We start from the raw sequence: 13,673 nt of genomic DNA, 5'->3' as shown, positions 1-13,673 counted from the left end.
TGACTGAGTGTGTGTGTGTGTGTGTGAGTGAGTGTGAATGTGCCTATATGTGTATCTGACTGACTGAGTGTGTGTGTGTGTATGAGTGTGTGTGTGTCTATGTGTATCTGACTGACTGAGTGAGTGAGTGAATGTGTGTGTCTATATAATATGTGTGTCTGAGTGAGTGAGTGTGCGTGTGTGTGTCTATGTGTGCGTGTGTGTGCTTGGCAAACCTCTCTGTATTTACTCTGTAAAGACACTCGACACATGAATGCAATTACATGCCGATTTATGTTTTTTTGGAAGCTGCTCATCTACAAAAGCAGTGAGTGTAGATTGAGCTTGTGATAAAAGAGTGTAAAACACTAAAACTAACCCTCAATCAGGACTAGTGCAGTTTCAGCAGCTACGCGGTTACTTTCATGTCATCAATGGCCATTCTTCATTGTGAAGCGTATAAAACACAGCTGGATCTACCTGTCTGACGATGAGAACGCTGTGAGGAGGGGATGTGGGCTTCAAAAACTAGATAAAAATATCGCAAAGAGCCTTGATTGTGCCGGAGAGCTCTCTGACACCGCGCGAGAGAGAGAAAGGGCAAGAGAACCAGGAATTAAAAAACATCCTCTTTACTTTGCCAACAGTTCCTCGCCTTTTTAAGCGCAGTCTGCCTCGTGTGTGTGTGTGTGTGTGTGTGTGCGCGTGTTTCGGGTGAGTAGGTGTCCGTGGATGAGTGGGACTGCCTGGTAGGACGTGTAGGCATCTGTTGCCATGACAACCATCTGCTGTTATGCATAAGCATCCTCTCGGGCTGCCCACACAGTGTCATCGCAGCGAGAGCGAGCGAGCGTTTGAAGCAGTGACTGCTGCACGGTTCATTGTCTGCGTGTTTCATGTAGGCCCAGACAGAATCTGCAAAGATTTCCTAAGATTCTGTGTGCTGGTTTTGGGATTTGAACAGGTTACAACATGTTTGAAAGACCTGTAGGTAGCTGAACAAGTACTTAAAGGATTAGTTCACTTTTGAAAAAACTTTTGCTGATAATTTACTCACCCCCATGTCATCCAAGATGTCCATGTCTTTCTTTCCTCAGTCGAAAAGAAATTTAGGTTTTTGATGAAAACATTCCAGGATTTTTCTCCATATAATGGACTTCAATGGGAACCAAACAGTCCAAGGTCCAAAAGACAGTTTCAGTGCAGCTTCAAATGTCTTTAAACGACACCAGACGATGAATAAGGGTCTTATCATGCGAAACGATCGGTTATTTCAAAACGTCGCCCATGACCTTTTGAACGTAATTACGTATTACGTGACATTACAAACGCGCCTCACAGAATAGAGCAAGGCTAGCATTTGTCCTTAGAAAAGTTACATTTTTGGAATAAGTTTTGAAATAACCGATCGTTTCGCATGATAAGACCCTTATTCATCGTCTGGTGTCGTTTAAAGACATTTGAAGCTGCATCTGAAACTGTTATTAACTGTCTTTTGGACCTTGAACCATCCGGTTCCCATTGAAGTCCATTATATGGAGAAAAATCCTGGAATGTTTTCATCAAAAACCTAAATTTCTTTTCGACTGAGGAAAGAAAGACATGGACATCTTGGATGACATGGGGGTGAGTGAATTATCAGCAAAAGTTTTTTCAAAAGTGAACTAATCCTTTAATATAATATATAGGGAAGAGCAGTGGTGGAATGTAACGAAGTACAAATACTTCGTTACTTTACTTAAGTACATTTTTTCACGTATCTTTACTTTACTTAAGTACAATAAATAGTGCATACTTTTTACTTTTACTTCGTTACATTTTGCAGCAATTATTATACTTTCTACTCCACTACATTTCTACAACTTCTGTTACATTTTCATTACATTTTCTGATCAGTTTTTCCCCTGCCAAAACGTAATCTGACCGTCCGTTCCGTTGCACGTTTGTCTCACCAGTGACGTTTGGTTGCCATAGATACAGTATATCAACCCAATCACACTAAATGCGTCTCGCACGCAGTGTGTTTATCGTGCAAACTCATACGCGAAAATTTGTTTTTACGTGCATAGGAAACACACCGTGTGTAATATGTTTGGTTTGGTTAGGATTATGGCAAGCCAAGAGGTTCAGAATTACACCATAAATGAATCGCGTTTACTGCCAAACATAGTTATTAACATATAGTAAGGATAAGCATGATGTGTATATTGCCTAATTGCAAGCTTGTTTCAGAAATGGTGACAATTTTTTCCCATCATTATTGAACATCATTATAGGAGTAGGCTATTAGGTTGAATGAGTTAGAATTAAATGTTTTATTAATCATTAGAAAATAGACATTAAGATAATAAATTGTTATGCAAGTACTTTTACTTTTAATACTTAAAGTACATTTAAAATAAAGTACTTTTTACTTTTTACTTAAGTATGGTTGTCATTGTGTTACTTCTACTTTTACTAAAGTAAATATTTATCTGGGTATTTGTACTTTTACTTAAGTACTGAGATTCAGTACTTCCTCCACCACTGGGGAAGAGTTTAGAATAAAATTAGAGATGTGTGCAACCAGGGCATTCACTTTTTTTGCTCAGCGGCCCCTAGGGCTAGCGGTTTTCAAAAGTTACTAGCCACTCAGCATTTTCACTGGCCACAATTTTGACATCGATACCATGGGGGGAAAACTGCCATATAGATATTTTTAATATTATCTCATAATAGGGCTTGTCACTTTACGTGTGAAAATCCAACACAAGTTTCGAAAACGAAAATAGGGAATCGATTTTAACTGCCTTTCTTCTTCTTCTTTTTTTACCAAAAATGTGTTTTAGGTGGACAGATCAATACATAGTTCCCACATGACGTCACAACATACGGGCATTTGCCGATCCGGCGCCATTGCTGAGGGCAAAACATTAGAAGAAGCAATACGACTTGAACGAAGTGAAATGAGTTTCGTGCTATAAAATGAAAATGGTCATCTCCTGCTGGGTCAATGGATGATAAAATCGTGCCGGAGGTTCAGTTAAATCGGGATTTTACACTATACCCGTCATTAGACTCCGTATGGATGAAGCTTTAGTCCGAACAACGACGGAGATTATGGCTGGCGAGCATAAACAGGAAAGAAACTCGCTCAAAACACGCAAGAATTTGTTTGACAAAAGCACAATGTTGTGTTTTATTGCTAGTGTAAACAAATATAAGTTAACACATTGCAGTTTGAATAATGTCCTGGATGAACTAAATGATGAGGTATTAAAAACATACAAAACAACATTGTTTCCACTGTTTGATCTCACATTCCAGCATTGCAATCTCAGATTATGTCCCTAAAGATCCCGCGTATAATGTAGTTCCGCATTACATTAATTAAATTGCACGCAAGTTATTTATTTTTATATTCATGCACCGAACCATGACGCCCGCAAGTACATGCATATTACAGAAAGCACTGGTGACTGTTTTAAGGGGAACATGGGAATTAACTTGTGCAGGCTTTGGCTTTTTAATAGACAGATTAGCATCATGCTACTTCGCTATGATGACTAAGTTACTTTTCCATCGATTGCACTTGAGCAAACGTCACCAAACCAACCTCACGTCAATCTGATCGTACACCTCCAGTGTTTTCCAGCCTCAGAATTGCTTACATGTGTAAAAACTCCTCACCAATACCAGATAATGGTACACATGAAAATACTGTATCTGAGGCAAAGTTGCATAATCAGTGCTCACCCAGACAGCAAACTGACATTGAATCAACGTGGAAACTCTCATGACATTGAAACAACGTTGATTTTGCTCATCGAATTAACGTTGAACCAACGTCAGACGCGGCATTCTTCAAAGCTAAATGAAAATTGAAAATTGGTTTGCTTTCATAACGTTGAAACAACGCGTTGATTTCAAGTTGATTTTCCGTTAGTTTTGAAAGAATGACGCGTCTGACGTTGGTTCAACGTTAATTCGATGAGCAAAACAATGTCAGATCAACGTTGTTTCTATGTCGTATTTCCACGTTGATTCAATGTCAGTTTGCTATCTGGGCAGTGCTTCCTTCGTTACTGCATACGGATCCACACCATTTATGAATGAAATTTTTGCATTGTAGCTCTCTCTGTCTTCATGATTTGCATAACAATATAAACAGAAATAAATATTTTTTTGTAAAACGACATTCTCTGATAAAACTTTGTAAACGCCTATGGTAAACACAGCGGTTTTGCCCTCAAAGATGGCGTCTCCGGGGAGGTCACGTGACATTAATTCGCCTGTGGAAACTATGTATACAGGACAAAGAAAATGTCCGATGCTGGATAATAACAATGTCTTTTCTGTTCACCAAATGCTTTTTAATATTAGCTATTACTTTAATGCAAGTGTGTTGCTTAGTGACGTATGTGTTCAAGTAAACCAGAAATGCGCAGATTAGTACCAAAGTCCTTTTAGGCAAGTCATGCCACTCGCCGCCATCTTGGCAACGCCTCCGGGCAGCTATTTCGGACTTAACAAGACCCATAGACATATACACAAGACCAGGCTCCTATCTAAATGAATGGGCAGAGAGTCAGAACTGCACTTTCACTGGTCACCGGGGCATAAAAACTGCATGCATAGAAACAGCAGTAAAATACAATAAAAATCGCTGAAAAAGTTTGATGACTTGGCCCCAAAATAAGGTTTAAAACGCCGTTTTCCCACAGGTTATACTTTTACTGGGTTCTCTCGCTCCGCTGAACAGAATATGCGCGCTCTTGCTCGCTCGCTGTAGTCTAGATTCCGGGAGATTTGAACTAATTTGCGGGCATGAGCGAGCCTCTATCAATCTGCGGGAGACACCCGGTACTTCTGGGAGACTTGGGATGTCTGATATTTACACAACGCACACATACACTGCATATCAAATCTGCCGCCTTTTCAAAATGTTTCCCAGCTCGACCGTTAAAAGCAGACGATTGGCTGTCCAGCGGGAGGAGCAAGTGGCATGTCTCTAAATTAGTCTCTGGTAGGCTAATGTATTTTAATATCATGAGCAGATCATAAGCCTAAATCCGTGGAGATTTGGCTTACACGAACTTCCCCAGCAAAGTGAGTAACGTTAAACATAGAAACCAGATTGGCTCGTGATTTCCCAGCGTTTCCCTACCAAATTCATTTTACCCGCATTTGGCGGGATGGAGGAAGTTAACGTTAATCTCAATCCCTGAATATTGCGCTCCTGTTTATCAATGATCACGAATCTTCACGCCAATCAACTTTCTGTGAGTTTAGATTCCTTGTTGGCCTGATTTTGAGTTTGTTGACCCCCCCTGTCCTTTGCGTTATAGATGGATTCGTCTCTCCAGAGGAGTTTAAGTGTTTTGGATCGTCTTCTCCTCACACACTCCATATGGTTGCAGCTGTCAATCAACCCTGACTCCGCCCACCAAATCCTGCAGCGAGAGATAGTCGGGGTGAGAGAATCCCAACCACCACGTGAAATCAAATCATTATGTTTTTCACTATTGCTCACAATATAAGTCATAATTATAGTTATCATGCAGTGATGTATTATGCCTGCATAACAATAGCCTGTAAGACTGATGTCACTTACTGCTAATCAACCAATTACACTTCAAATAAACACAGAGTCAGTCTGTGTCGTGTCATTGTACTACTTTATTGCATACATTTTTCTTTTTTTATATAAATTTTGTCAATTTTCTTTGAAGAAGCACTTTTGAACAACTTTTTATTTTGCAATCACCCCTCGTCGCCACAATACAGTGTACTTGATTCTAACTTCTCAATAATGGTTTCATTTTATTATACATGTTCAACTTTGTTGTCGTATATATAATAATTGTACATATGTATAATATTATACAACTTCAATATATATTATATATCATATCTATTTAATAAAGGGGTTAATGAACTCTGTATCTTCCATCTTTGTCCATAGACGTTTCTGGTGTGTAAGTGTAGCGCCTCCCACAGGAAGGTTCTGTGTGTGCGAGTGCAGGAGGGAGGTGTGTCACAGTATCCCATCCGTGAGGAAGACTCCAGTGAGATTAACACGTCACACATACACACTTTAGCTTAGTTTTTAGACTGAGCTAATGCTATTTTTTTTTATCCCCTTAAGCCTAACACATTGGCTCCCCACAACATGTGTTTGTTGTCATATTGTGTTAGTAATCCAATTATGGTTACTATAGATTAATGCAAATCCTTAACAACTGGTAAATTTACATTGCAATATAAGATATTATTTAGTCTATTTTTGGTTCTTCATACTTTTAGTCAGGTTTTATAGCAAAACTTGACATGCATTATATATGTACGGAGGCGTATTGCATTCACTTGAAGAAAAAAAATCTACTCTGTTTTTTCTGAATTAATGAGTTAATTTTTCATGAGAAAAATTTGTTTTGCTCTGTTTTTCTGAATTAACGAGTTAATTTTTCATGAGAAATTTTTTTTTGCTCTGTTTTTCTGAATTAATGAGTTAATTTTTCGTGAGAAAAAAAGTTTTTGCTCTGTTTTTTTCTGAATTAACTCGTTAATTCAGAAAAACAGAGCAAAAAAAAAAAATTCCATGAAAAATTAACTCATTAATTCAGAAAAACAGAGCAAAAAAAAATTTCTCATGAAAAATTAACTCATTAATTCAGAAAAACAGAGAAAATTTTTTTTTTCTCATGAAAAATTAACTCATTAATTCAGAAAAACAGAGCAAATTTTTTTTTCTCATGAAAAATTAACTCGTTAATTCAAAAAAACAGAGTAGATTTTTTTTTTCTTCAAGTGAATGCAATACGCCTCTGTAGTAGGCTCCCAGCTTTTTTTTTTTTTTGTTCTAGTAATGTTTTCAGTAAATAAATAAAGTTTTATATTTGTTCCCAGAATGTGTTCCTAAAAAGTAGGATAACAATCTCTAAAATCATTCTGAAAAAATGTTAAGTATAACATTATCCTCTAAATTCTTATGAAGGTTTAAGCGGGAAGTTTCCCAGTAGGCACTGGATATGGTTAACTCCACAAACATAACCAGTTTGACTTTATTTCTGTCAGACATCTACAGAAGTTTTTATTGAGAGTTTAGATGTTGATAATTGATTGAAAATGTTTCGTTTAAAACAGTGTTTGCTTTAGTTTGGCTCTTGACCTTTGACTTTTTAACATTACTTTTTTACTGGCTGTTGTGTGTTTATAAAACAGACAAATTATCAACAAATGTTTTCACTATAGATTTTTAAAATGTTTAACAGAATGTTTTTCTACCTTTTAGGAAAACGTTCAGGGTACAAAAACAAAACCTGCCGCTGAAAACATTACTTGAACAAAACAATGTCTAACTGTACTGGCCTATTCCCAAACAAGACCAGCTCGTACAGTTTCATGATTAATAAACCGTTAAGGCTGGTAAACCTGGTTTTATGTCAGGTAACATTTTTAGGTCGCACGTACTTACATTGAACAATAAATACAATGTATTATTGTGTTCCTGTTGTATTGTGAAACACGTTTGCTGCTATTGAGGTGTGATACGGGTAAGGTTAGGGACAGGTGTGGTGTTATGGGTAGGTTTAAGGGTAGGTTAAAGTGTAAGGGATGAATCAGCTGTGTAATTACATGAATTAGTTACAGCTGCTGGTATTTTCAAAATATAAGTACAATGTAAAAACATGTATGTACACAATAAGTCCATTGTACCAAATTATTAGTTTCAATGAAAGTACATTAAGCCACTTAGTATAAAGTGGGACCCATTTTTTATATCTTAAATTCTTACATCTGCTTTGTCATCATTTAGCGTTTTCTCTAGAAAGTTCTGCCCTGAGCTTCCCTGATCTCTGCAGACTAGTGGCGTTTTACACTATTAGCAGGTACATCAAACCACCAAACATTATATAATTCATGTGCATTAAACAAGTGTTTTATCTATAATGTATTGTAATTTATGCTAATTGTGTATGTGTTCAACAGAGATGTATTACCTTTCCCACTGGAGCTCCCAGAAGCAATTATACAGGCCACGACACACACCCAGCTGGAAAGCATTTCGCATCTGGGCTTAGGCAAGAATATTTGTTTTTCACGACCGTTTCAAACCCTTCAAACTAAACTAGCCTTTTTGCTGCTGTACCTTTAACAGTTAAATGTAAACACCCACTTAGGATCCTTAACACCCTCTTATATTCAATGCTTATACCAACCTGCAGGTTTGCGGTTTTTCCCACTTGTCCTTTCCTTCAATTACAGTCCCTTTACAAAGCTAGCACATCATTGTGACTGGATCACAAAATTAGTTAGCACTGAAATGTGCTGCTAAAACTCAGGGATATTGGGTTTTTTTTTATATTCTTTCTTTATCAACACTGTGTGTAAGTTGCATAAAAACGCAACATTTTGAACAAAAAGCTGAGAAACTTGTGTGTTTTTTTTTTTCCCAAAGACTAAAACTTGCATAAACAATGCTTGGATTGCTTGTTTCTGCTCCTTTTTAGTCTGTGTTTTAATCCTGAAATTCTATACTCATTGGGTCTCATTCATAGATATACGAGTAAATATGAGAGTGATTTGCGCGTAAAGAGACCTTCCCGAAAACTCTTCTCCTGATTCACAAATACTCCGTAAACGTCAGATGTGATAGTGAAATGTGTGTGTGTTAATGAATTCCAACCAGTCGTAAATGGGATGCGCGTGCACGTTCATTCTCAATTACCATAAATCCCGCCCATTATATCCGACTGACATCTATATATAGGCATTCAAACTGGGGAAGGACCACCATCGATCACCAGATCTGCTATTACTTATGGAAGCTTGTTTCCGCCATAGAATGAAAAATAAATAAGGTAATTGCGACTTTTATCTCACAATTCTGACTTTTTTTCTCACACATTGCGAGATGTAAAGTCAGAATTGCGAGATATGAAATCAGAATTGATAGATATAAAGTCGCAATTGCGTGATATAAAGTCAGAAATGTGAGATTTGAACTATTCTGAGGGGGAAAAAAGTTAGTATTTTTTTCCCCTTAGAATTAGCCTGATAACTCGCAATTGCGAGTTTATATCTCACAATTCTGAGAAAAGATGTCAGAATTTCGACATATAAACTCGCAATTATGTGTTATAAAGTCAGAATTGCGAGATGTAAACTCGCAATTGTGAGAAAAAGTCAGAATTGTGAGATAAAAAGTCGCACTTCTGTCTTTTTTTCTCAGAATTGCGAGTTTATATCACGCAATTCTGACTTTATAACACATAATTGCGAGTTTATATGTCGAAATTCTGACTTTATATCTCGCAATTCTGACTTTATATCTCGCAATTCTGACTTTATATCTCGCAATTCTGACTTTATATCTCGCAATTCTGACTTTATATCTCGCAATTCTGACTTTATATCTCGCAATTCTGACTTTATATTTCGCAATTCTGACTTTATATCTCGCAATTCTGACTTTATATCTCGCAATTCTGACTTTATATCACGCAATTCTGACTTTATATCTCGCAATTCTGACTTTATATCTCGCAATTCTGACTTTATAACACATAATTGCGAGTTTATATCTTGCAATTCTGACTTTATATCTTGCAATTCTGACTTTATATCTCGCAATTCTGACTTTATATCTCGCAATTCTGACTTTATATCTCGCAATTCTGACGTTATATCTCGCAATTCTGACTTTATATCTCGCAATTCTGACTTTATATCTCGCAATTCTGACTTTATATCTCACAATTCTGACTTTATATCTCGCAATTCTGACTTTATATCTCGCAATTCTGACTTTATATCTCGCAATTCTGACTTTATATCTCGCAATTCTGACTTTATATCTCAATTCTGACTTTATATCTCACAATTCTGACTTTATATCTGGCAATTCTGACTTTATATCGCAATTCTGACTTTATATCTCGCAATTCTGACTTTATATCTCACAATTCTGACTTTATATCTCAATTCTGACTTTATATCTCGCAATTCTGACTTTATATCTCACAATTCTGACTTTATATCTCAATTCTGACTTTATATCTCGCAATTCTGACTTTATATCTCGCAATTGTGTGATAAAAAGTCGCAATTATTTTTTTTTTATTTTTTTTTATTCAGTGGCGGAAACAAGCTTCCATAAATTAGTACTGGCTCTCATAATAGAAGTAAAAAGAAAAACCTTTATATTATTACTATATAAAATATTTTTTAAAAATGCTGTTTAAATATGTACCCGATTAAGGTGAATTAAAATGCAGCCTTATTAATGAGCAAAACGTTCGGATGTTAAGCGCACCATACGCGTGGCTGGGAGCAGGTGTAGATTTCTTGCGTACCAACTAACAGTTGGAAAATACGAACGTTTTAATGAATCCAAAAATTTACGCTAGAACCACTTTACACACAAATTCGTTCTGCTCGTGTTTCATCAATGAGACCCATTCAGAGGATGTGTAATCAATACCCCCCATGACTCATAAATGCCATAAATGATGGAAAAATCCATCAATGGAGGACAAAGAGTTGAAACAAACGTCAGCCACTCATTTATTGGTGCTGGAAATAAGAGTGACACACCATCCCAAAATCGTACTCTTAATTTTTGTTAAATTCAAACTAGCATGTACCAGCTAGCTAAGCAAAATCAGCTAGCATGCCTTATCAAACCATAACTGGCCAGGCCAAGTTTCACCGAATAGATGTTGTTTCAGGAAGTTGCAAAACTTGTGATGTTACGTTTTCGTTATTTCAATAGAATCTAAAAGCTATGGCTACTGGCTCTATAAGGTTCATGTGCAATTGTGTTTTCCATTTTATGTTCACTCTTTGCAACCTTCCATGGCTCTTTCAGAGTTCTGGAGCTCTCAGACGTCCCCTGGCCTTCCTAACGGCCCCCCTCCGCCCTCAGCGCCCCACCGGACATCCAGATTGATCAGCCCATGTTTTGTCAATCCCCTGTTCCTTCAGCCTCCCCAACCCAGTAGAACCGCCTCACACAAACGCCACCGCTTCAAACGCAGCCTCAGGGTCCGTGTGTCCAATGAAACCTCTCTCAGCCTGTCAGGTGGAGAATCGGACCTAACCCAGGGGGAGACACACGGGCAAATTGCCGACCAGGGCGGCCCGAGACGGACAGGAGGATTGAGCGTGCTCAGGAGGACTCCGGCACTCACTCCAACTTCAGTAGAGGAGGACGAACAGATGTTGGGACAGATACCACCCGTAAGTATGTGGACCCTTGGCTGATTGAGTTTTTTTCAATCTGAACCAACATACTTGCTGGTCGCTGGAAAACATTAGGGTTAGGTTTTGGCTAAAGGAAGGGAATGTAGCTCCATTGAACCTGCCTGGAAGTGTTAGTGCTCCTTGTTTAGGTGTGTCTAATTAGAGTTAGAGCTAAACTCTGCTTGAAGGTGGACCTCCAAAAGCAGGATTGGACATTGGGATCTCTAAACAACATAATCTGTTTACGATTTCCCTCTGACTTTACGTCTTGTTAATGGTTAAAGTTGGGGTTGATCTTAGGGTTAGGACTATGTTTGCTTGGCAGAAAAGTTGGCACATTTAGTTGGCTAAATCATAAGCCATGTTTCCATCGACACGTTTTTATCCGAATTAAGTGATATCGAATGAAAAATGCCTTATGGAAACAGTAAAATTCGATGAAATTTTATGAAAATCGACTCAAATGAAATACGTTCGGTCTCATCGGATTTTATCTTGATCGATATACGGCTAATGCGATAAAAGTTGATGGAAACGTTATTTGCCGAATAAATTATGAATTGCGATTAAGATTTAGGCCCTTTTATGGTTGCAACACGCCAGAAGACGAGTTCATTTCCGGCCAGTCTGTTCGCGCACATGGCGGATGTCAACAAAGACAGATGTAAGTGGACAAAGCAAAAAGATGCTTCAACCAAAGGGTTTCCGTGAACCACGATCTCCCAGAACTGATGGAGCGCTGTCGTTCCCAAACCACAGTCACCTCCGCTGTCGTCGGCATCATCATAGCAATGTTTATCACGTTGTTGTTTTCTTAGGTTAGTTTTGCTTGTTTTTACGTGGCTTGGTTGAATTGTAATGTATAATGTGGTCTGTTATTTCTTGTTCAGACTGCGGCGTTGCTATAACACACCGTTGCCATGGACGCAGTTCAGAGACGGAACAGACTATTTTCTTTAGCAGAAGCAATACTCGTTTTTAAATCAATTAACTCGTTTTTAAGGCAATATTTTGTCAAATTATTGATTTATTTATTTATTTGGTTGATTTATATGTAATAAGCAGGATAATATATAGCGAAATTATAGCGAAAACAACCCCTTCAACAACCGCATCGCATACATTATCCCATAGCTACAGTACATATGTCGCTATCAGCTGCCACATAAGCATTATTAGGCTTCAACTTGTGAATTTGTTGGTAGATGGCGCGATCCGTTTTGTCTAACAAAACTTTGTTCGCAAAAGTTTGAATGTTGTTCGATTCAGTGCGAAAATGAATGGAAACACCTTAAAATGTCTCAAATCAATTCGATATACCAATTTGATCGCAAAACAGCGTGTGACGTCATTACGTACAGGTTTTTATTCGCTTTAAAGCCGTTGGATGGAAACACTCTTTCACCAGCTTTATTCGCATGTGTTTTTTTACCGAACTTCAGATAATTCGATTGACAAGTGGATGGAAACATGGCTATAGTCACCATACCCGTGTGACTTTCCATGATTTTTGATGGTAGGAGACATTTCTGGATCAGTGTTCTTGTTCGTACTGGACCAATCATCCAATTAGATTTTGGGTGTATGTAGGAGGTTATGCAAGAGGTGTTCAATCCGGCTCCTGCAGTATTTAGCGCTAGATGTGAACCACTTAATCAAGGTCTTCAGGATCACTAGAAACTTTCAGACAAGTGTGTTAGAGCTAAACTCTGCAGGAAAGTGGCCCTCCAGGAGCTGGATTGGACATGCATCAGTTAGGCTTTGGGGTGGGATATGGCAAGGCTAACCAATCGTGCTTCTGGAGGGCTACTTTGGAGGACTTCAGTTTTAGCTGTTCATTTTTAAGTAGTCCCAGAGCCCGTCTAACGGAGAGCCTTGGCACTTCCTATTAGCCCCGTTGTGTATCATCTTGGTTGCAGTTCCATTAGAATTCCACTGGAGGTGATCACGGGCGAGAGCAGAATGAATGGGAGTCTATGGGGCTAAACGGCTAAATGTGTCTCTTTCACCTGCTTGTCGTTAAGTCAAAATAGATTTTATTGTTGATTCCGCAAGTTCAATATAGATTATAGGCCAAAAGTCGAATGAACGAGTACTTATGTCCTTTTGATTTCTTACAGGTTAGGCCGTTATTGGCCGAAACACGCTAGCATTCTGCTATTGTGTGACATCATCACGTTTTTGAACGAATTTTTAGAACAGATAAGTTAGCTTAAAAAATGCAATTTTCAGCTGAGTGTATTATCTTAGCCCTCCCTTTTGAATGCAACTTTCAAATTACTTGACAAAAAATTACATCCTGAGAAAAGTGGATTTTTGGGGGTGAAACCCCATTGACTCCCATTCATTCTGCACTCGACCGTGAGCGCCCCCGCATGGACAGAGACGCGTTACTGCAGCCAGTCCAGAACCCGGAAGTGACCAGCCAGTGCCAATTCTCTTCAATTAGACATTCTCTGGTAGTCCTG

The 13,673-nt window shown here is 38.2% G+C and overlaps 1 protein-coding gene across 2 annotated transcripts in view; it reads left to right on the top strand.

Moving 5' to 3' along the window:
• rin1b (Ras and Rab interactor 1b) overlaps positions 1-13,673 on the top strand; it is a 44,204-nt gene that overhangs the window by 16,043 nt on the left and 14,488 nt on the right. For both annotated transcript variants that reach the window (XM_039659359.2, XM_039659358.2), the window contains 5 exons: positions 5,307-5,432; positions 5,924-6,026; positions 7,778-7,850; positions 7,951-8,042; positions 10,832-11,202. In XM_039659359.2, coding sequence (XP_039515293.2) covers positions 5,307-5,432; positions 5,924-6,026; positions 7,778-7,850; positions 7,951-8,042; positions 10,832-11,202 — 765 coding nt within the window. The remainder of the gene's footprint in view (positions 1-5,306; positions 5,433-5,923; positions 6,027-7,777; positions 7,851-7,950; positions 8,043-10,831; positions 11,203-13,673) is intronic.

This window comes from Pimephales promelas, chromosome 1 (genome assembly GCF_988280905.1).
Source record: "Pimephales promelas chromosome 1, fPimPro1.hap1.1, whole genome shotgun sequence".
In the NCBI taxonomy this organism is placed as follows: domain Eukaryota; kingdom Metazoa; phylum Chordata; class Actinopteri; order Cypriniformes; family Leuciscidae; genus Pimephales; species Pimephales promelas.
The sequence above is the reverse complement of the archived record's forward strand: the minus strand, read 5'-3'. Positions and strand labels throughout refer to the sequence as shown.